This window comes from Magallana gigas, chromosome 7 (genome assembly GCF_963853765.1).
Source record: "Magallana gigas chromosome 7, xbMagGiga1.1, whole genome shotgun sequence".
NCBI classification, from domain to species: Eukaryota; Metazoa; Mollusca; class Bivalvia; order Ostreida; family Ostreidae; genus Magallana; species Magallana gigas.
This window is the reverse complement of record NC_088859.1, coordinates 4600132-4621374: the sequence shown is the minus strand read 5'-3', so window position 1 is coordinate 4621374 and position 21243 is coordinate 4600132. Positions and strand designations below refer to the sequence as shown.

General features: G+C 34.0%; 2 protein-coding genes across 2 annotated transcripts; one reads left to right on the top strand and one right to left on the bottom strand.

Moving 5' to 3' along the window:
• The first annotated feature begins 1547 nt into the window (after nt 1-1547).
• Nucleotides 1548-19215, top strand: LOC105325610 (translation initiation factor eIF2B subunit gamma). The gene is made up of 12 exons (XM_034455513.2): nt 1548-1688; nt 2010-2159; nt 2617-2771; nt 3713-3878; nt 4788-4893; nt 5279-5368; nt 5498-5622; nt 6839-7029; nt 16961-17038; nt 17149-17297; nt 17721-17824; nt 19102-19215. Exons 2-12 carry the CDS (start codon nt 2012-2014, stop codon nt 19143-19145), a joined length of 1356 nt encoding a protein of 451 aa, XP_034311404.2. The 5' UTR covers nt 1548-1688; nt 2010-2011; the 3' UTR covers nt 19146-19215.
• On the bottom strand, nt 9151-11919 carry LOC136270077 (uncharacterized). The gene is made up of 2 exons (XM_066066490.1): nt 11888-11919; nt 9151-11323 (listed from the first exon to the last, which is right to left on the bottom strand). Exons 1-2 carry the CDS (start codon nt 11908-11910, stop codon nt 9295-9297), a joined length of 2052 nt encoding a protein of 683 aa, XP_065922562.1. The 5' UTR covers nt 11911-11919; the 3' UTR covers nt 9151-9294.
• Nucleotides 19216-21243: the final 2028 nt, after the last annotated feature.

Genomic DNA, 21243 nt, shown 5'->3' with positions numbered 1-21243 from the left:
CTTCTTATATAGTAATGAACCGAATTATAATGTTTTTAAACGATTTTGCTTTTATGGAAACAGCTTAATGAAAAGCATTAAAATAATTCATTTTTCTAAATAAATACATATCATTAAAGCATATAAATTATACCGTTAGTTTTTGTAACATGGCACTAGCTCTCGCTCTCTCTCTCTCTCTCTCTCTCTCTCTCTCTCTCTCTCTCTCTCTCTCTCTCTCTCTCTCTCTCTCTCTCTCTCTCATCACAAATGGAGGATCATGTGAGTGAAGTTGTCCATAAACACAAAGGATTAAATGGTTTGTTCAATATTAAGAATTTTTTTCTGTAAATCTCAATCACGGTTTTATCAATTGAATAAAAAAAAATATTAAACACTTTCTTAAGTATTCCATACTAATCTACCGTTTCCTTTTTTTTTTTTGGAAAAAGTAAATGGCTTTTTATCCTTTACCTTTTTTTTTTTAGTAAATATAAATGAAAATAATGAACTACAATGTAGTAGGACACGAAACTCATTAAAGACCAATAATGAATGAGGATTGAGTATAACGGGGAGATGCTTGAGTTCAATTCCCCCGTCTCAGGTAACTCTCCAGTTCTAGAGCTGTTAGCTTACACTCAGTTCCCATTGATTTTGGCGTCAGGTAGAGGATGAACGCAGCCTGGGAATGGCTTGCTTAGCTGAGCCAAGGCTATCGAGCCACAATGCCGAGACTCAGTCGACGGGAGAATTCCAATTTACGAAGCCTTGTCACCCGATATTAATTCATGACTCTACCTCTGTCATCTGCAATCGGTGGCGAATTATTAAAACACGACTTCTACCGGGTTTTTTACCCGCTGATTTGAGATGGTAAAAGTTGTGTTATCTCAATAATGGTTACGAGAGAGAGAGAGAGAGAGAGAGAGAGAGAGAGAGAGAGAGAGAGAGAGAGAGAGAGAGAGAGAGAGAGAGAGTAATCATCTTTATTTATTTATTTATTTATTTATTTTTATTTTTTATAGTTGTTTGGTCTTTTGAAAACTGCAGTAACTGAATTAATGCGCTCATTTTATACAATAAAAAAAACATAATTTGAAAATAAAAGGAATATATTGAGTTGTACTGATTATCTACCAGGCAAAAAGAAATAATAATAAAAAAGATTTTCCAAATGTTTATGATTAAAATATTAATAGTAGTACTGCTCGCTGAAAAAAAAAAAAATATTATTTTGTTATTTTCAGAAATATTGGGTTTTTTTAATTATTAAACGTCTTATTGACATTACTGAGAGAGATACTGAACGTGTTTTATTAGATATTAATATCAATCATTTATCAAGAGCAAATTAAACTCTGTGTTTAAGTACTGGTAGTGTCTAACTTACAATCAAACAAATTTTTATATCATATAAACACATTTAATTATGTATATTTGAAATTGTTCTAAATAATAAAGAACATGTGTCCTATTTTGAACAACGGGAAATTATGTCTCAGAAACAGGTCTAGTGCTCCTCTAGATACAACAAAGGCTAAGCGACGAGGAACGAATCAACAGCAGAACGACATACTCGCTACCGACCACACCAAATTTCATCACAATTTTCTGAAAACGTGAATTTGTACTATTTTAAAAGCTGCTAACCCCATGTGTAACATTATACCAATTTATATGCCGTAATCGATCTGTTTATACCGTAGGTAGGTGTATGCTAACTTTAAGCTATTGTGACTTTGGTTTAAAAAAGCTATAGCAGTGTTCCATCATCGTACAGACATATGGCAGATAGTGAGATACTTTTTTTTTTTTATAGAAGCTCACTAGAGTGATGCAGTGGTCTTCTTTTTAAGTGACAAAACCACTCATATGCTTAACTGTAGCGTATTTTAGATTTATTCCTTTTCAAACATTGGTAGAGAGAAACAAAATAAAGCAGACTCGTACACTCTAAGGAAGTCCTCTGCCACATATCTACTCTGCCCTTTTCCTCGTTATTGTTCACCATTTCTTTTTGTTGTCAGACATGGAGTTTCAGCCCATTATTATGGCTGCCGGCCCGGGCAGTCGCTTGGCAGAACTGACATCAAAATGTCCGAAAGCAGCTTTGCTGATTGGAAATCGTCCAATGGTCTGGTACCCGATAAATATGCTGGAGAAGGCAGGGTTTGAAGGTTTGTATCAAATGATCTGATTGGAGCTCCCAAAACAGAGTAAAACACTACTGTCATGCAATGTGATATTGGATCTTCCATTGTATCTAAACTGTCTGTAATGGAGACTGTCTAACTTGATAATAAAAGCATGTAAACTTGTGGAAATAAAAGAAGCACTGGGCAGCGTACAACCATTCAGGGCTTTCCAGTCCCTTAAATGGAAACAAATATTTTGAAATTTCGCCCTCGAAGCTATGTAATATGTTTATATATATATATATATTAATGTTTATAGAAGCAGTAAAAGAGAATGATTTATTTGACCTTTTTGTACTAGAATCAATAATCATACTGGGAAATATATTATAATCATAAATCATATATAATCATAAAGAAATCTGTTGTACAGGCAATCATGATATAAAGAAATCTGTTTGACAGGTAAAGTCATATAGTCAAGAGAAATTTTTTGTAGAGGCAATTATTATCGTGGACATGGATGGCCAGGCAGAGATACAGAGGGTGCTCACCGAGTCGTGTTCAGTGAAGCTTCACCTGGAATATGTTACCGTTTCAAACACTGACGACGGAACAGCTGATGTTCTTCGAGAAATTAAAAGCAAAATCAAGGTAGCAGGAAAACCCAATATGTGAATGCTCTGAAATCCAAGGATATTTATGTTTAGATTTTCTGTATTTTATTTCTCCTTTATAACAATGTTTTTGTTTAGTATGTGTAAAATAATATGCAATAAAGAAGTGTTTCTGGTTATTTAAACCATATTTCATAAATTGGAAAAAATGATAAACAAAATTTCTTTGCAAAACAAACTTAACATATAAGGGTACTGTGTCATTTCGTCCCTACTTAAGATTCAATTTATGTAGAGGCAGGTATTATAAAACCGTATAATTGTATTACAATTTTGACATTTGCTATTGATAAAGGAAAGATTTCCCAAAAAAAAATTTGCAAATCAAGATTTAACACTTGAGTGTCTGAGTGAAGTTTGTTGTGTTTACAATCGATGCATGATATGCATTGTAATTAGAGAAATTCAATCAAGAGGCGCAACCAAACTGTTCCCTTCACTACACTCATGATGCTCTTTGATTTGATTTTTCATGTTCCAATAAAGAAAATATTTTTATTCACTTCAAATAATCTATCTTTGAAAATAGACTGATTCTGCAGGTGTTCATAGGTAAAAGTCTATAATTTTTTAAAATAATTAAGTTGTATGGAAAATTATTTGATACTGAAATAGCCAAAAACTTGGATCAAGCAGCTTTAAAGATTTTAAGCAGTTCGGAATAATCTAAATCATATATTAAGTAATGCATATACTTACCACTAGCATTTTGTAAAGTTATGTATGGTCTTATTTATTTCTTAATATGAATAGATACAAATGTATACAATATGTGATTGAATATTTATTATATCTGTACCCAAGTCTGATATGCATGTATATATGACAAGAAAATTTGGTTTTTCCGTTTTGTACATTTAAAGTTTAGCTCTCTTTGTAATCCATTTAACTATGGTAATATTTTCATTATATTTCCAGACAGATTTGCTGATCATCCCATGTGACCTAATCACAGACATTTCCCTCCACAACATTGCCAATCTCCACCGTACCCATGATGCCTCTCTGACCATGCTTCTCTCGTCCCTTCCTTCCCAGTTCTATGAGTCTGTTGCCCCAGGGGCTCGCTCAAAGAAACCACTAGGTAAGACAAGAGTGAAACATCCAGAGAAAGCAAGGTCCCTCTGAAAAAATGCACTCTTGTACATTATGAAGGTGTCGAGCTATTCTCGACAGTCTTCTAGCTATAATGCAGATTTTATTCTGCACTACCATCTAAATAAACCAAAGAAATAAGTATCAAAAGATTTTTTTTAATCTATTAAACTGAATTATGCACATAATGAACACAACTTTGTCTTCCAGATTATTGAGAATTCATCACAAAAGCATAAGTTTGCTTAATCTATGATATGTTGAATCATTAAAAAATGGCAAATTCAGTCAAAATGACCAAAATAAAAGACACTTAAATCATTATCACTTTAAATAATCACTTAAATTGTTTTTAATAAAATATTTTGACTTTGTTCCAAAAAAATTTAAAAAGCAGCAACACAACATCAACTAAGCAATGTTGAATTAAAAGTTCCTGTAAAAAAGAAAAAATAATATGAACAGCCCGTGTAAAGTTGTATGAAACTGTATGAGATTACATTTTAACTCTTGTGATTGGCATAAAAAGATATCTATAGCTGATAAAGTAAACGTGATGTCGCAGTGTTATAGAAAAGTCAACAGATATCAAAATGTCAGCAGATCACCATGGCATTGTTTGTTTATAAACAACCACACCATAATCTTGATTCATAAAGGGAAATGAAATAAATTAAAAAATACATTTGAAAATATTTAGATTAAGCTACATGATTTATAATTCATTTATTTTTTCTCATTCTGATACATGTATTATCATATATGGCAATTTGTGCAGAAATTTTATAATGTCATTATTCCAGAAAATGTTAACTCGGCGCCTCTTTAGTCATTCAGGCCTTTGATTACAATATGTTTGTACAAACTATTTGTGTTGTTTTCATCTATTGTTCTTTAGAGAAGGACTTTTTCGGGTTTGATGAGAAAAGGGAGAGAATTCTATTTACACAATCAGAAGCTGATGTTGCTGAGAATATCAGTGTTAAAAAATCTATCTTTAAAAAGTAAGCTGTGTTTTATACCATTTGTCGAATGATTAATAGTTTACATTAAAAAAAAAATCTTAACTTTGTTTGTTTCAAAATTCCAATAGTTTGATTTGGGTAATTTTTTGTGTAAAGTTTTAGCTGTACTTTCTATGATAGACATCCATGTATAAAGTTTAAACTGTGTTTTCTATGATAGACATCAATTGTGTAAAGTTTAAACTGTGTTTTTTATGATAGACATCAATTGTGTAAAGTTTTAGCTGTACTTTCTATGATAGACATCCATGTATAAAGTTTAAACTGTGTTTTCTATGATAGACATCAATTGTGTAAAGTTTAAACTGTGTTTTCTATGATAGACATCAATTGTGAAAAGTTTTAGCTGTACTTTATATGATAGACATCCATACATGTGTGTCAAGTCTGGACTCACAGACTGCCATCTCTACCTGATGAAAAAGTGGGTTGTGGATTACCTAGTTGAAAATGAGTATGTCAACTAACCATAAAACTTTATAAGTAATTAACGTCAATACATTCTTTTCCATAAAAAATCCTTTGTTTCTTTACTTTTCTGCAATGATGAAATGCCAAATTTTATATTCATTTACAAATATAGGTCTTTAGCATACATAAGAACAGAATTAGTTCCACACCTGGTCAGAAAACAATTCAGCAAGACCAAGGTCAAGGACAGGCTCCCTCAAACAAACCAGTCTGTGATATCAGAGAATCAGAAAATGGGTAGGTACCAAATCAGTCTATGATATCAGAGAATCAGAAAATGGGTAGGTACCAAATCAGTCTGTAATATCAGAGTATCAGAAAATGGGTAGGTACCACATCAGTCTGTGATATCAGAGTATCAGAAAATGGGTAGGTACCACATCAGTCTGTGATATCAGAGTATCAGAAAATGGGTAGGTACCAAATCAGTCTATGATATCAGAAAATGGGTAGGTACAACATCAGTCTGTAATATCAGAGTATCAGAAAATGGGTAGGTACCACATCAGTCTGTGATATCAGAGTATCAGAAAATGGGTAGGTACCAAACCAGTCTGTAATATCAGAGTATCAGAAAATGGGTAGGTACCACATCAGTCTGTAATATCAGAGTATCAGAAAATGGGTAGGTACCAAATCAGTCTGTAATATCAGAGTATCAGAAAATGGGTAGGTACCAAATCAGTCTGTAATATCAGAGTATCAGAAAATGGGTAGGTACCACATCAGTCTGTGATATCAGAGTATCAGAAAATGGGTAGGTACCAAATCAGTCAATGATATCAGAAAATGGGTAGGTACCACATCAGTCTGTGATATCAGAGTATCAGAAAATGGGTAGGTACCACATCAGTCTGTGATATCAGAGTATCAGAAAATGGGTAGGTACCAAACCAGTCTGTAATATCAGAGTATCAGAAAATGGGTAGGTACCAAATCAGTCTGTAATATCAGAGTATCAGAAAATGGGTAGGTACCACATCAGTCTGTGATATCAGAGTATCAGAAAATGGGTAAGTACCAAACCAGTCTGTGATGTCAGAGAATCAAAAAATGGGTAGGTACCAAAATAGTCTGTGATATCAGAGAATCAGAAAATGGGTAGGTACCAAACTAGTCAGATACCTAAAAAACAATGGATAGGTATCTAAGCTAACAAGGTACATGAATCATGCAGTCAGAAATTGGGTAGGAATCAGATCATTTTTGTACTTTTATGTGCAGGATAAATATTAAGGTATTTGTTTTGATAGATAAACTTATCTTGAAAATGTTTAGGAATTGATACACATTGTATCAACCTTAAAGTGAGAGCAGTTGAACAGGGTACCTTTAATATAATCGGGTTCCGATATAATATACTCTGTTGATTGATTGATTCAGTCTCCTAAAAAGTTATAATTTTTTATTGAATTCTTTCTCTCACAAACAAGACCTGTTCTGTTTTTTGCAGATATACTCAAGTTTTCTACTGAAGATGAGTATGCTGCAGATATTCGTGACATGTCATCATGGAATGATCATCATGGAGACATGGCAGACTGTTACCATGGTGACAGAATCCGTTGTTATGGTTATATTCAAGAGGGAGGTTTGTGTTTAAGAACAAACACAGTCTCATCCTACAGTGAAGCTAACCGACAGGTTAGTTTACTTTTATAACCAGCTTTTTCTATGTTCAGACACATCAGCTTAACCCTATTCCATTATTTATTTATTTATTTATTAAATTTCATGTGCTCAAGGGTGTTTTTGCTTTAAAGCTATTACAATAAATTTGTACAGTATAATCTCTTAATTCCAAGCTGTAAATTTTATTGCAAGCATTTTTAGCTCTGATTTAATTTTATTGAACTTATATCAAAATGTAGAAATAATAGTCATAACTATGCACAAGAAATCTGGAACAAAATTTTTAAACTCCCTTTTTAAATCCACTTGTGAATCAAAACTACAATAGTTACAGTTCCAAATTCTTCTGTATTTCCAAAAATACAAAAGGTTCAGACCCAAGTTCTGACAGCTTACATGGTCTTCATCATTTTTAGCTCTCCTGAGCTAAAGGCTCAAGTGAGCTTTTCTTATAAAAATTTCTCTGTTGTCTGTCATTGACGTTGTTGCTGTTGTCTTAACTTTTTGCATTCCCATATTCTTCTCCAGAACCACTTGGCCAATATCATCCTGACATGGGAGTAAGCATCCCCTGCTCAAGGGGATTGTAGTTTGTTTCATTGAAGGGCCAAGCCCTATTTAATGGGGAAATAATTAAAATTCAGTGACTTTTTTTTAAAAAATCTTTATTTCAAATACCATATGGCCATTAAAATTTAAATTTAAAAGGAAGCTTTCTAAAGTAGTGTAAATTCAAGTTTGTTCAAATCGTGATCACCAGGAGTTCAGGCAACAATAGGGACTGAAATTCTAACTTACAGGTCTATAAAGAAAATCTTTTTTAAAAACCTCTTTTCAAAACCATTTGGCCAGAAACGATGAAAGAATCTTCAGATACTATTGATTTAGGTTTGTTCAAATCATGATCCCAGGGATAGGGTGGGGGCCAATATTGGGGACAAAATTTTATATAGTTATTTGCAACAGAATTCTTTAAAAATCTCCTTCTCTAAAACCATTGGCAAGAAAACTAAGACCCTATGTGGAAACATCCTCAGATAATCTAGATTCAAGTTTGTTCAAATTTTGATCCGGGGGGGGGGGGGGGGGGGTAGTAAAAAAATATTATAATACTTTAAGAATTGAATTTTCTTTATATTTTATACAAAGCTCTCCTTCTAAAGGAGATTAATGTAGTCTTTTATTGGACAAGACCATTCAGCCAACTTAAAATGTTTGCAATACTTACACCAGTACTATGATTATATCAACATTTGATGACTTTACACTATGGGGCGAGCAATACTGCATCCCTTTGGGGCTTACATTTTCAGTATTTAGTATTAAGATACCTGCTGCCATTCAGTGATCAACACATGTAGGTGTATGCATATTTATTGATATACATTGAAATATTAAAAGAGAAGCATGCCAATATAAACTTTATTTAAAATGCTTTCTTTGGTGATTCATTCGGGATTTGAAGGTGGCTACGTTGCAGAAAAAATACATGACTCTCTTTAGCGAGTTATGTATATTTTTTTCTGCAATGATCGTTACCTCCATAACCCACATGAATCATTAAAGAAAGGCATTTTATGGTTTATATTTACATCTTTCTTTTAGCTAATTAATAAATTAATTATAAATAAAATGTAAGTAAAATTCAGTGAATTACTGTTAATGTACATAAGTGTGTTAGCTAAAAGAAACAGCCAAATCGTCTCCTATGGGAATTGACATCCTCATGGTCATTTCCTGAGTCCGTGATTTTTCTTAGGTCGCTGTAGGTTACGACCAATTGATATACAGTGTGTATAGATTTCAGTCTGGCTGCTTCTATAGAGCTATGAATTGACTATAAATTTCCGTAAGAAGAAGAGACAATCATGCTTGGTGGATGTAAATATAATTATATGTATGAATAACAAGATATTTAGGCCATAAGATGGAGGGATACAAATAAGCCACAACTATGTACTGTTTTCAAATTTTTTAACAATCAAAACATTACAGCATTGTTTGTTGCATGGACACAAAATTTACAGTTTTGCATGAAAACTTGGGCATTCAGATTAAAGGTGGTCTCTAAAGTTTTGACAAACTCGACAACATATTTACTTTTAAGTCCATTAGCAAACTCTTTGTATAAACTAAAAATACATGTAGATATAAAGGCTTTTAATTTTCACAACTATAATTTATTGTTACATGTTACATGAATTTGTTTTAAAGAGACCTAGTTTTTTAATGTTGCCATTATATTATTTTCAGTTAAGTGAGCAATGGGTATTGCATTTAATAATTCACTGGTGTTGACTGAACCAGATCCTGTATTCTCCTCTGTGTAGCAGTTTGTATGTTGTGTAATGGATACTGTGTGAGTGACTGTTGGTATGAGTATAGAGCAGCCTGGAGGTTCCCTGTGATCTGTTGACAGATCCCCAGAATCTCCCAGGAGATGTCTCTGTATAGATCATCTAAATACCGTCCCTGATCATGATGGACAAGGACCTGTAGCTCATCTAGAGCAGCTTGTGATAATGTTGTATCAATGTGTCTGTAACACAAGAACTCTAAGAAGTGTAACATAACAAACACCGGGATATATGATATAGGAATTCCGTTCTGTAAAGAAGACTGTTGTTCTGGTATTAATTCATTGATATAACATATTTTGTTATCAAGATAGATATCCATTGCTACAGCCTGTCTCATTTTTTTAGACCAGGACTGCCCCCCTACAGCCTCCGTATACCTCTCTCTGTGTACACATCCATTATACATCAGATAAGGCTGTGCTAACTTGACCTTTGTCATCTCTATAACAGATGAAGCTTCCCTGTATCTGAATGTCTTGTAATAATACATGGCAATGTACAACATGTCAGATACAAACCCAAACCTTGCTGCGAATTTAAGCATATGACAGGACATATTATCTGCATGACTTATTTGTTTGTTTGCTCTGGTGTTAGTGTAAGTGTGTAATATAAAAACAGTTTTGTGAAGGATGGTGGCTGTAAGTCTCATTAAACAAAAAACTTGATTCTGTGTCAAGGGCAAACTTATCAACCATTCTACTGACTGTAGGTGATTAATACAGTGGCACAAGTTTGGCTTGTCTGTGAAATTATTTTCACTTAATTCCTGTAAACATTCTAAATCAAAATCTACTTTAGACTGGATTAGTCTTTCGTCTGTACACACAGAAAGTCTGGGATTGTATAGTACAACAATGATGTAGGACCTGATAGAGGAACTCTGTAACAGACAGGCCAGACCTTTCTTGTACAATTCATGTAACTGTAGGAATAATATGTTTTGTGCTGAGCCATGAACCTTTGTCAGAAACAGGTTGTTTTGTGGGATAAAAAAGTTTGGACAGATCCCCTCATACACCCATTTAAGGAGGAGTTTAAAGCAAACCCAAAAACCTGCCAAGAGGTTTTGTGGACACCAGTGAGGTAGTGTATTTTTTTGAATTGCCCAGAAAATAACTGTCTTCCTGTGATAGGAACACAGCAGTTTATTGGTTTCTTCTGATTGTTGATTTATAACTTCTCTTAAAAACAGCTTTAACAATCCATATGTCAAAAACTGACTGTGGTTCATTGCATACACACATTTCTGTTCTGCCTGAGAAAAAGAAATTCTCCATTCATGGTTTTCATGGGGTCCATATGGGTGGCCTATTGCTACAAAGTGACACCCATTTCTGACAATGTCATCAACAATTTCAGGATCAGGCCATGAGTGACATCTCTCTATCAATGAGGAGGCAGACAGAGGCCAAAAGTCACAAACAAAACACCAGGCTTGGTCAAATTCAATCCCTGCTATAACACCACTACCACAGGGTCCATGTACTGTAGAATTAGCTATTAATGCTGAACAAGTTAACTGTCTGTGTGTAGAACTAGATATATAGACTCTGTCATTCATTCTGACACTTGCTGATTGGACATATCTTTTTGTTGATGGTGTCAGTAACTGAAGTAAAGTGAATCCTGGTGGACTCTCAGAACTGTCAGAGAGAATCAAGGTTGTATTGGCTGTGTTGTAATACTCAGACTGAGACATGTCCATGATCACTCGGTGGTTGTTTGGCCATAGCATAACGTCAATATCTGATCCCTCCAGTCTAAATCCTTCTCTATCACTTCCACTAACAATCTTAATGAGCCCATCATAAGGTGTCACTTGTCTCTTCACCATCTCCTTGATGTCCACTGTCTCCCTCCTGAGAGCCACCTGTTGTGAGGTCCCCAGTATCTGACACAGTACCACAAACAAGGACTCTGATATGCATTCCATTCCTTCACACCTGTCATTATTAAGATGATATACTATTTTTATTTATTCAAATCATTATAGGTTTCTTGAAAACAAAACATGATCAGTAGGTTCAGGCCAAAAGTTAAATGTCGATCATGTATATATGATGAAAAGTGTAACAATAATGGCACTTGTCAATTGTTTTGAAGTAAAAGGTTTATTGTCATTACAATGTTATTGATCATAGATAATGAATATAATGCAAGAACCAGTCAGATTATCAGCTATTAATAATGACATAATTATAAAGTTGTTTTGTACCTTCTATCAAAGATGTTGATTCAAGTACTGTGATCTTATCAAATATTCGTTAAACAACAATTTATTTGGATTTCTTTGAGTTGATCCACTTAATTAAAGTTCATAAAAGTGCAATTTCAAATTTTTCCTTTTAATGCAAAATGTGATTTATCCAAATAAATGAATTTTTATCATTTTCAAAGAAAAATTAAACATATCACAAATAGAGTTTACACTGATATATTGTATTACACATTGTCTGAAAGGTCAATAAAATTAATTATATTCAGATAGAATAATAATCTATACTTACATTCCTGGTTGAAAAGACTCCATTTTGAAGGTAAAGTGCAGCAATTAATCTATTTTTAGATGTGGAAATTTTCTTACCTGAGGATTTTGTACTTTCATTTTGTGTCATTAGTTCTTTTAAATTATTCAGCTGTCTATACAATAACTAGGAATTTGATTCATTCTTATTATGTACAGAATTAAATATGTGCTTGTGATTTATTAGCTCACCAAGACGAAGTTAGGGGGAGCTTATGCTATACCCTTGGCGTTATCGTTGGCATCGGCGTCCGGACCTGGGTAAAGTTTTTGCTACAGGTCCTGTATCTAAGTTACTACTTGTCCTATCCTCACCAGACGTGCATCGATGATGCATCTTGACCTACTTATGGACTTGAAAGTCTTGAATACTGAATCTGGGCCGTGAATTTCAAATGCTGTAGGTGGTTCAAGTTTTTAGAGCAGGTTAAAGTTCCTCGTGCAGGTACCCTGTGATAGTAATTTCTACTGGTCCTCACTTTACTAAACTTGCATGGGTGGTGCGTCTTATGATACTGATGCTCCAGACAGGCTTGAATATTGAATCTGAGCCAAAGGTTTTGTATACTGGAGGAGGTTAAAGTTTTTCGAGCAGGTACCCTCTGGTGATTATATCTTTAAAAGTTAAAACTGGTCTTAACTTTACCAAACTGCCATGGATTATGCGTCTTATGATATTGATGCATCTGACAGGCTTGAATGCTGAATCTGAACTACAGGATTCAGATGCTGGAGGAGGTTAAGGTTTTAAGAGATCATAAAGGTGATGCTTCGTCTCGGTGAGCTTTGTAATTTGCGATTACCTATGGGTTTTTTTTATATAAATATATGTCATTTGGATTTATACTTATCATTACCTGGTAAACATTGTGGTTGTATGTGTTAGAGAGAGAGAGAGAGAGAGAGAGAGAGAGAGAGAGAGAGAGAGAGAGAGAGAGAGAGACTATTGACCAAGGGTCTCTGGAAAACTATTTACGTGCTCATTCTAACCACACACTCAGTTTGCCTGGCGATATGTCCTAGCTAAGGAAGATATTAAATCTTTACTGCTCGACAAATGCATTGGTCATGTAATGGAAAATGTATTCAGGACTGTAAGTTGATTATCTACTCTTGATTGTATGAAAATATAATTTCATTGGAGAATGAAATTAACATAGAAATTCTGTCCGCCAGTGACTTTTCACAGTGGGTAAATAGCATAAAAACTATTTCTTGCTATGCAATGTTTTCATGAAATAGCAGACTATTTTATGAAAAAGCAGGTTTATTTATTGTAAGATCGACCATTAATGTCCATTGGCCTTTTGTATGAGGCCGAATAAAAAATTTAGAACGTTAATTAATAATGCAGTTTAAAGTAAAGAATTCGATCATTGTAATCACACTAATTAAAGTATTTTTAACATATGCAAATACATATACATATAGCTTGTATTAGCTCACTTCGATATTTCTACCCCAAAATAAGAAATTTTTTAATAATGAATTTATATAATTTCAGCCCCTGGCTCCAAATATGTTTATTGAAAACTCGAAGAACTCTTAAATAAGTTGAGAAATGTTTGATATTCCACTGTGTGTTCTTACGCCACGTGACGTCATAATTAAACATTGCTTAGCTTTAGGCATATTATTGACGTAGAATGAACAAGTAACAAAATAATTCAGATGAAAAGCGTAGAGTTATAAATGTGTAGCATTTAATGCTGTTTCAATTTTTTTTATGAATTGATAAAAATATACCAGAAAATCAAATGTTTCTATGTTAATCTTCAAGGAACTCTTTTCCATGCATACAGTTGTTGACGTGTTGTAGTGAATGTGTTGTGCGGCTCACAATTATAATGTTTACAGAAAGATTGCGGTTTAACAAAAGATTGAGTTTTAACTTGTGGTAAAACATGTGATAAAAAGAATTGGCGAGGGGATAGAAAACGCACAACTCGTTGGATACACCATCGCAAATCATGAAAGATCCTATATCTATATTTGAAAATGAAAAACAAAATAATCATGAATGAAGTTTGTAAGATTTTTATTGGAATCCACATAAACATGAAACTAAAATCATGAAATCCCACGTAAATCTGAAAACTTAAACAATATTTGTTGATTAATGAGATGGAAAAAAGAAATTAAACGAAATTGAAAAATTATAAGAAATACAGAATTATTGCAAAAATCTTGGTATGAAATATCCTGTTTAAGAGTTGTATTTCTTGATTTTAATTGGTCTCAAATATCTTGGGATATAAGATTGGTAGTGCTTATGATAATGTTTGAGGCTGTAAAATTATATTTTGATGAATGCATTATATATATATATATATATATTATTATTCCAAGCAGGAAATACATCAAAATCATAAATCTGTAATGATATCATAAATATCCCCAATACACAAAATAAATTTGATTTACCTTATTTGTACTGTAGTCCAAAGCTTCACGAAAGTCCTTACAAACAGCGATATATAGCAGGTTCCAGTAAATGTTCTACCAAACCTCTCTCTTTACTCCTTACTAGAATGCTTACAGTAGTGAAGGAGAAACTTCAAGAGTACTACACAACAATATACTCCAGAAGTGGTGTGAATCAGATGTGGATATTAAAAAACTCTATAAAGAATTATTAGAAAGTTTTAGGTCACAAAATCTTACCAAAATCAATAGCATCAAAACGCACGATTTTTCAACGCTCTGTTCAACCATTCCCCATGACAAATTAAAATCTAGGCTTTTTGATATCATCGACAGTTGTTTCTTCAATAAAAGTGGAAGTCGTAAAAATGCTTACCTTGTCATTGGAAATCTAAAAAATTATTTTGTAAAAAACCATTCTGATTGCACACACAAGTACTCTGAAAAATCTGGAAATCAAGTCTTCCAACAATCTGTTGGAATTCCCATGGTTACCAATTGTGCCCCATTGTTAGCAGATCTATTTTTGTATTCTAATGAAGCAGAATTCATTCAAAGACTTGTACGTGAAAAAATAAATCACTCGCTGTGGCCTTCAACTTAACATTCAGGTATATCGACGACGTACTATAAATTAACAATTGTTATTTCCATACTTACGTCTACTCGATATATCCCAGTGAACTTGAAATACTAGTAATAGATACCACAGAGTCTGCGTCATCTGTTTCATATTTGGATATTTTACCTGTCATGGACATTGATGGTAACCTAAAACAAAACTTTATGATAAACGTAATGACTTCAATTTTTCTATAGTCAACTTTCCTTACTTATGTAGCAATATACCTTCATCACCTGCATATGGTGTTTTTGTCTCTCAGTTGATTCGATACGCAAGGGCATGCTCTTCGTATGAACAGTTTCTAAGATGAAGCAAGCTACTGACAAACAAGCTGATAAATCAGAACTATCAGCAGTCTCGCTTGAAGTCATCTTTTCGTTATTTTTATGGTCGATACAATGACCTTGTCAGCAAATACAATTTTATTTCGTTCATTTTGTTCCGGATAGATAACATTATGTCATGGTACAAAATAGCAATACACCGTTTAATTGAACTCTTCTAAGGAGATGAGATACAAAACGCTTAGAAAAATGTCAATTTTCTTCCTGATAAAGCTTTTAACTAACATTGATTGTCAGCTGTTTTGTATAAAAACGTGGAATCTAAATAATATAATTTTCCCTGCTCTGCTGCTATTTTTGTCATGTCATCTGCAATAGACGATCATACATATGTATATAATGGAAAAAAAAATGACAATAAAAAATCGTAAACCACTCAAAAATCCATAAAACGAAGTACAGATTCAAAGCAAAGCAACACGGACCTCCAAATAGATAGAAGTAGGATCAGATGCCTAGGAGGAGTAAGCATCCTCTGCTGACCAGTTACACCCACCGTGCGCCAAATGTCAAATCGGTAAAAATGTCATAATCGGGAAAAATGTCGTAATTTGGGGAAAATGTCATGATAGGGAAAAACGGAGATTAATCCGTGGACAGTTCGGTTATCAATCAATAGTAGAGAGCAGAGCAATCACGGACCTCTAGAAAACCTGAGAGGTAGGATCAAGTGCCTAGGAGGAGTGAGCATCCTCTTCTGACCAGTCACACCCGCCGATTGCTCTTTGTCGTAATCGGGGGAAAAAATCGGAAAAGTCCGTAGACAATTATGTGATTAATTATGGTCTAACAATTAGAATGAAAAAACGTCAGTTAGCATGCGACCCAATGGAAGATTGGAAAATTTGTATTCAAGTTTCAATTTTATGAGTGAGTTATACTTACCAGTCCTTATATACATAAGGATATCTTTCCCGTATAAACGTTCTATGACATAATGTTATCTATCCGGAACAAAATGGCGCTTCGAACGAATGTCAGACATGTTGTGACGATGAAGCCTTCCACCTTAAATAACTTGCTGTCACAATTTGTATGTGTTAGAGCACTGTTGCATTGTGCAACGACATGTTGTGCAAAGTTGTGTTAGTTGAAGACTTGGTGTGCAACGTTGATAGTGAGATGGTTGGTTGTTTAAAACCTGTAAGCATGACAGCGTGTCTTGTGAGAGCACTGCCTCATAATGATTTTATCACAAAGAGCTGCTAATCTTTTGAAAAACAAATGGTGGCATATTGTCAGTCAGTTTAACCATGACAGATACGCTGTCTTTTATATAATGTATCATGAGGTTAAGTGGTTGAACATTATATTTTCGTTCTTCTTACTGTTGTACAGAAAAAATGCCAGCTCTAATATTCATTCCAGTGTTTTGTTTAATACTTATAGTGGTTTCTGGGGTTGATGAGAATTGCATTCAATGTATTCACAGATACAGACGTTCTCCATTCAGTTGTACAGAAAAATGCCAGCATTAATATTCATATTTATGTCTTGCTTAATAGTGTTTTCCTCTGGTTGTTGAGAATTGCATTCATTGTATTCACAGATACAGACGTTCTCCATTCAGTTGTACAGAAAAAATGCCAGCATTAATATTCATTTTTATGTCTTGCTTAATAGTGTTTTCCTCTGGTTGATGAGAATTGCGTTCTTTTCACAGATACAGAAGATATTCACCCACACAGGTATTGAGACACCTCACCTTCACCCCTCCGTCGTCCTACAGAAAAAATCACAGGTAGGTCTAGGATAGATCTGGACGGGGGACCGTGTAGTGTCAGTTATGACCAAAGCATGTTTTGTTAACATCAGACAGTTTCAAAACTAACTCATTCTTACATTCACTAGGTTGGTGCAGATTGTGTGGTTGCCGAAGGAACGGAGATTGGAGAAAAAGTGTCCATAAAACGCTCAGTGATTGGGCGAAATTGTAAAATCGGAGACCACGTACAAATTGTTAACTCCACCTTGCTGGATAATGTGATTGTTGAGGATGGGTGAGTAAATATACCAAAACTTTTTCACCAAAACCCCCACCCAATCACTTCTCTCACTCTTACCCCGAATAAACCTTAAGAACATTAGAAGATAATTCTGGAAGCATTTTGAAATGTTAGGAAAGATATCTTATTTTATATTTTAACAAATGTACAAAAAATGTACACTTGCTTATCCGTATTGGTTAATTGATAAGTATTTGTGAATATACATGTATATACAATGTAGACCGTATCGCTGATAAAAAATAATTATTGGAAAAGTACAAGTGTTGAAGGTACAATGATAATTCAAGGGTTTCCCATTGTCTCTGCTTCAGTAAGAAGAAGATCTACACTCGACAGTTAACAGTGTGATGTGTATCCAATCTAAGTACAGTCCACTTGATCTTACCTTGACACAGTTCTTAAATTATGTTACAGGTGTGATATAAAGGGAAGCATCATCAGCAGGAAGAGTGTCATCCACCAAAAATGTGAAATCACCAACTGTCTGGTGGGACCTGGTCAACAACTCAACACAATGGGTAAGTTACAGTAAGACTGGCCAACAACTCAACACAATGGGTAAGTGACAGACTGGTCAACAACTCAACACAATGGGTAAGTTACAGTAAGACTGGTCAACAACTCAACACAGTGGGTAAGTGACAGACTGGCCAACAACGCAACACAATGGGTAAGTTACCGTGAGACTGGTCAACAACTGAACACAATGGGTAAGTGACAGTAAGACTGGTCAACAACTCAACACAATGGGTAAGTGACAGTAAGACTGGTCAACAACTCAACACAATGGGTAAGTTACAGTAAGACTGGTCAACAACTCAACACAATGGGTAAGTGACAGACTGGTCAACAACTCAACAACAAGGTGACAGTAATATTTGGGGCAAGTGGTCACCAATTGTTTAATAAGGCCTGGTCAATAACTCAACACAATTGGCACGTACAAGATGGTGGGGAGGAGTCATTCCTCTGCACGGAACCGAAGGTCTAAGTATTCACCCAATGTAATGGAATCATAGGAAATAAACGCATTCGTATGTTTTACCTTTGAGGTGGATGATTTTTATCCAACTCTCTAATAGTTAAAAAGGATTAAGCGATCTTGACCTCTGGTTGCGACCCAAGACCTAGACATTTGCTGGATATCATAGATATATCGGATTTGGTAGAACCACCCCCCCCCCCCCCCCTGAGCTTTCGGACTGTTGTTGGTTGTTGATGGCAATGATGATTCAATAAAAGCATTGAAAAATATGTCAATATAGTATTTATAAAGATTGCAAATATTTAAAACAATAATTTGATGGCGAAATGAACAGTAGATTTTAAGTGAGTACAAAGAACGCTTAGAAGCTTGGTATGTTGTGATAATCTAACATGTACTTGGCTAATCGAGATCATTTCTATTTTAAAGAGGGTTTACATAGGTTTTGCCTGTTACCTAATCCATTTGAATTCTCAATAAAATATGTTTAAATCGTCATTTTTGTTTAAACTGGTCCTCTCCAAAAAGCACTGGTTAGTTCATAGGTGTCTTCGTTGGCCATGTTTTTTTTCCAATCCACTCCATTTTCCTTTTATGTGAGTGGGATAATAATTTGGCTGGGGAAACTGTCAACAGGTGACAATTTGACTCACTGCTTCAATTTTCTTTCTTATTACTGGTATTAATAATAAGCTGAGGAAACGGTACATGTTTGATTTTTGTTTGTTTATTTGTTGTTGTTTTTTATTCCCATACATCCTTTTATAAAATCACAAATAAAACAATTTTCATACCTTTTCTTTATTTCAGGTAAATACAAGGATGAAATGATTGTTTATACAGTGGACATTTGAGGAAAATACACGTTCATTGTAAAACACAGGATTAATTGTTGTGCATACAAATAAAATTGTATTGATTTACCGTCTAATTTTTTTGTGTGTTTATCACATATAATGTAGTCGTGCTTGCTAATGAACATGCCAAATGTAACATGATAAGTAGCCTGCTAATTTTAGTGGCTTAACTCTCTAAGGTTGAAATTTTGTTTAATTAATACAAAAGTGAATTGTCAATAAATAAAAAAGTACAAATAGCATCAATTAAACAATAAAATGCTTTCTTTGGTGATTTATGCTGGATATGAATGTGGCGACATTGCAGAAAAAATACATAGCTTTTGTAGCGGGGTTATGTAAAAAAAAAATTCTGCAATGATCGCTTCCTTCTAACGCGCATGAATCATCAAGATAGCATTTTATTGTTCATATTTACATTTCTCTTTTAACTTATTATTAAATTGATAATAAAAAGTAAGTAAAATTCACTGAAATACTGTTAATGTTCATCAGTACTTTAGCCGAAAGGAACAGCCAAATTGTCGCCTGTGATACATTGAGTTTGACATCATCATGATTAATTCGTACAGTCCGTGATTTTCCTTGGGTCGCTCTATGGTTTCGACAAATCGATAAACGGGCCGTTTTGATTTCAGTCTGGTGGTTGCTATAGAGCTATTAATTAACTATAATTGAAGTCTCCGTAAGAAATCGAGGGAATCATACTCGGTAATTGTAAACATTTTGATATTAGAAAAGTAAAACTTAAGGTGACCGACTTAAGTGTTCATTGCGCATGTTTTAGCGCAGTCCAGTAAAATGAAGTGTATTTATACCTTTTAAGATTTTTGCGGTACAATTTATGAAATAGAACACAATGAAAGTACAGATAAATATTTCAAGTTTTTAAGGAAAATTTTATTTCTTAAACGATTTTGCCGTTGTTCGGTAGGTAACCGTTGCCATTGTGCTTTTATGACTTTATGTTGAAATGAAGCTTTATATGAGTACGTCATCAGAAATAAATACAAGCATTGTAAGAATACGTCATAAGAAATGAATACAAGCTTTGTAGGAGTACGTTATAAGAAATATTAAATACAAGAAAAAGTATAAAGTTACAACTTGGAAAATTTACAAACGGAATTATACTGTCATCAGGGTTATTTTTCTTAATATATTACCGGTCTGCATTTTTAATGATCTATATATATGACAAAGTTTGATGCATTTGATGTTTTTAAAAACCAGATAGTAGAATTTATATATTTTTTTTTTACATCTAAGATAAAATATGTTATTACTAGTCACATTTTATACCTTGAGGAAAGTCGCTCGTGTAGTATTTTAAAATCTGCTTCGAAGTGCGGTAAATGGCAGTTTTCTATATATTTGTATAGTAAATGTACCTATTGAGGTGACCCCTAAAAAAACTAGACGGTAGATTTTCTTTGAAACTTGAGTAAGTACTACTAAGTACTGTGTATTACATATAGTTGAAAAAAAGATGAGTCTTGCTACTTTAGTTTTTGCGGAAAAAACTAAATCGGCATCCTCAGAAAAATTGTGAAACCTTCATTCTCTTATAAATTTTTACACTTGTACAAATGTTATTCAAACTACCACAGAGATTAGCAGTATGTACATTTGTTGGTGGGTACTCTTTTGTTAGCTAGTTTATGACACATGCTTAAAATGTGGCCCTGACTAGCGAGCGGAGGCTGCCACTTAGAAATATCAAGGTGTGATAGAAATGATTTCGTATTTTAAATAAAGTACGGTACACGTTATTTACGGATTCTTGTGGTTAAAGGACGCGCTGCGGATTCTTTGCGTTTTATTGTAAAGCCAGAAACGAGACTTTAATACAATGATGGCCGCGAAGCTCCGTTCATACTTAAAGCTGAAATATATTATCAAAAGGAATTGTCCGCTATGTCTCTTTCCTCTTTGCTATCCCTACATCCCCCGTGTAACCCACCGACTTCTTAAAGAGGTATGGTCACGATTTTTGTCAGACTTTATTTTGTCTGTCATTTGGTTTTATTTTGACTGTATGCCAACATGGTGATGTCAATAAACTGAATTGAATTGAATGTTTACAGTGATTTAG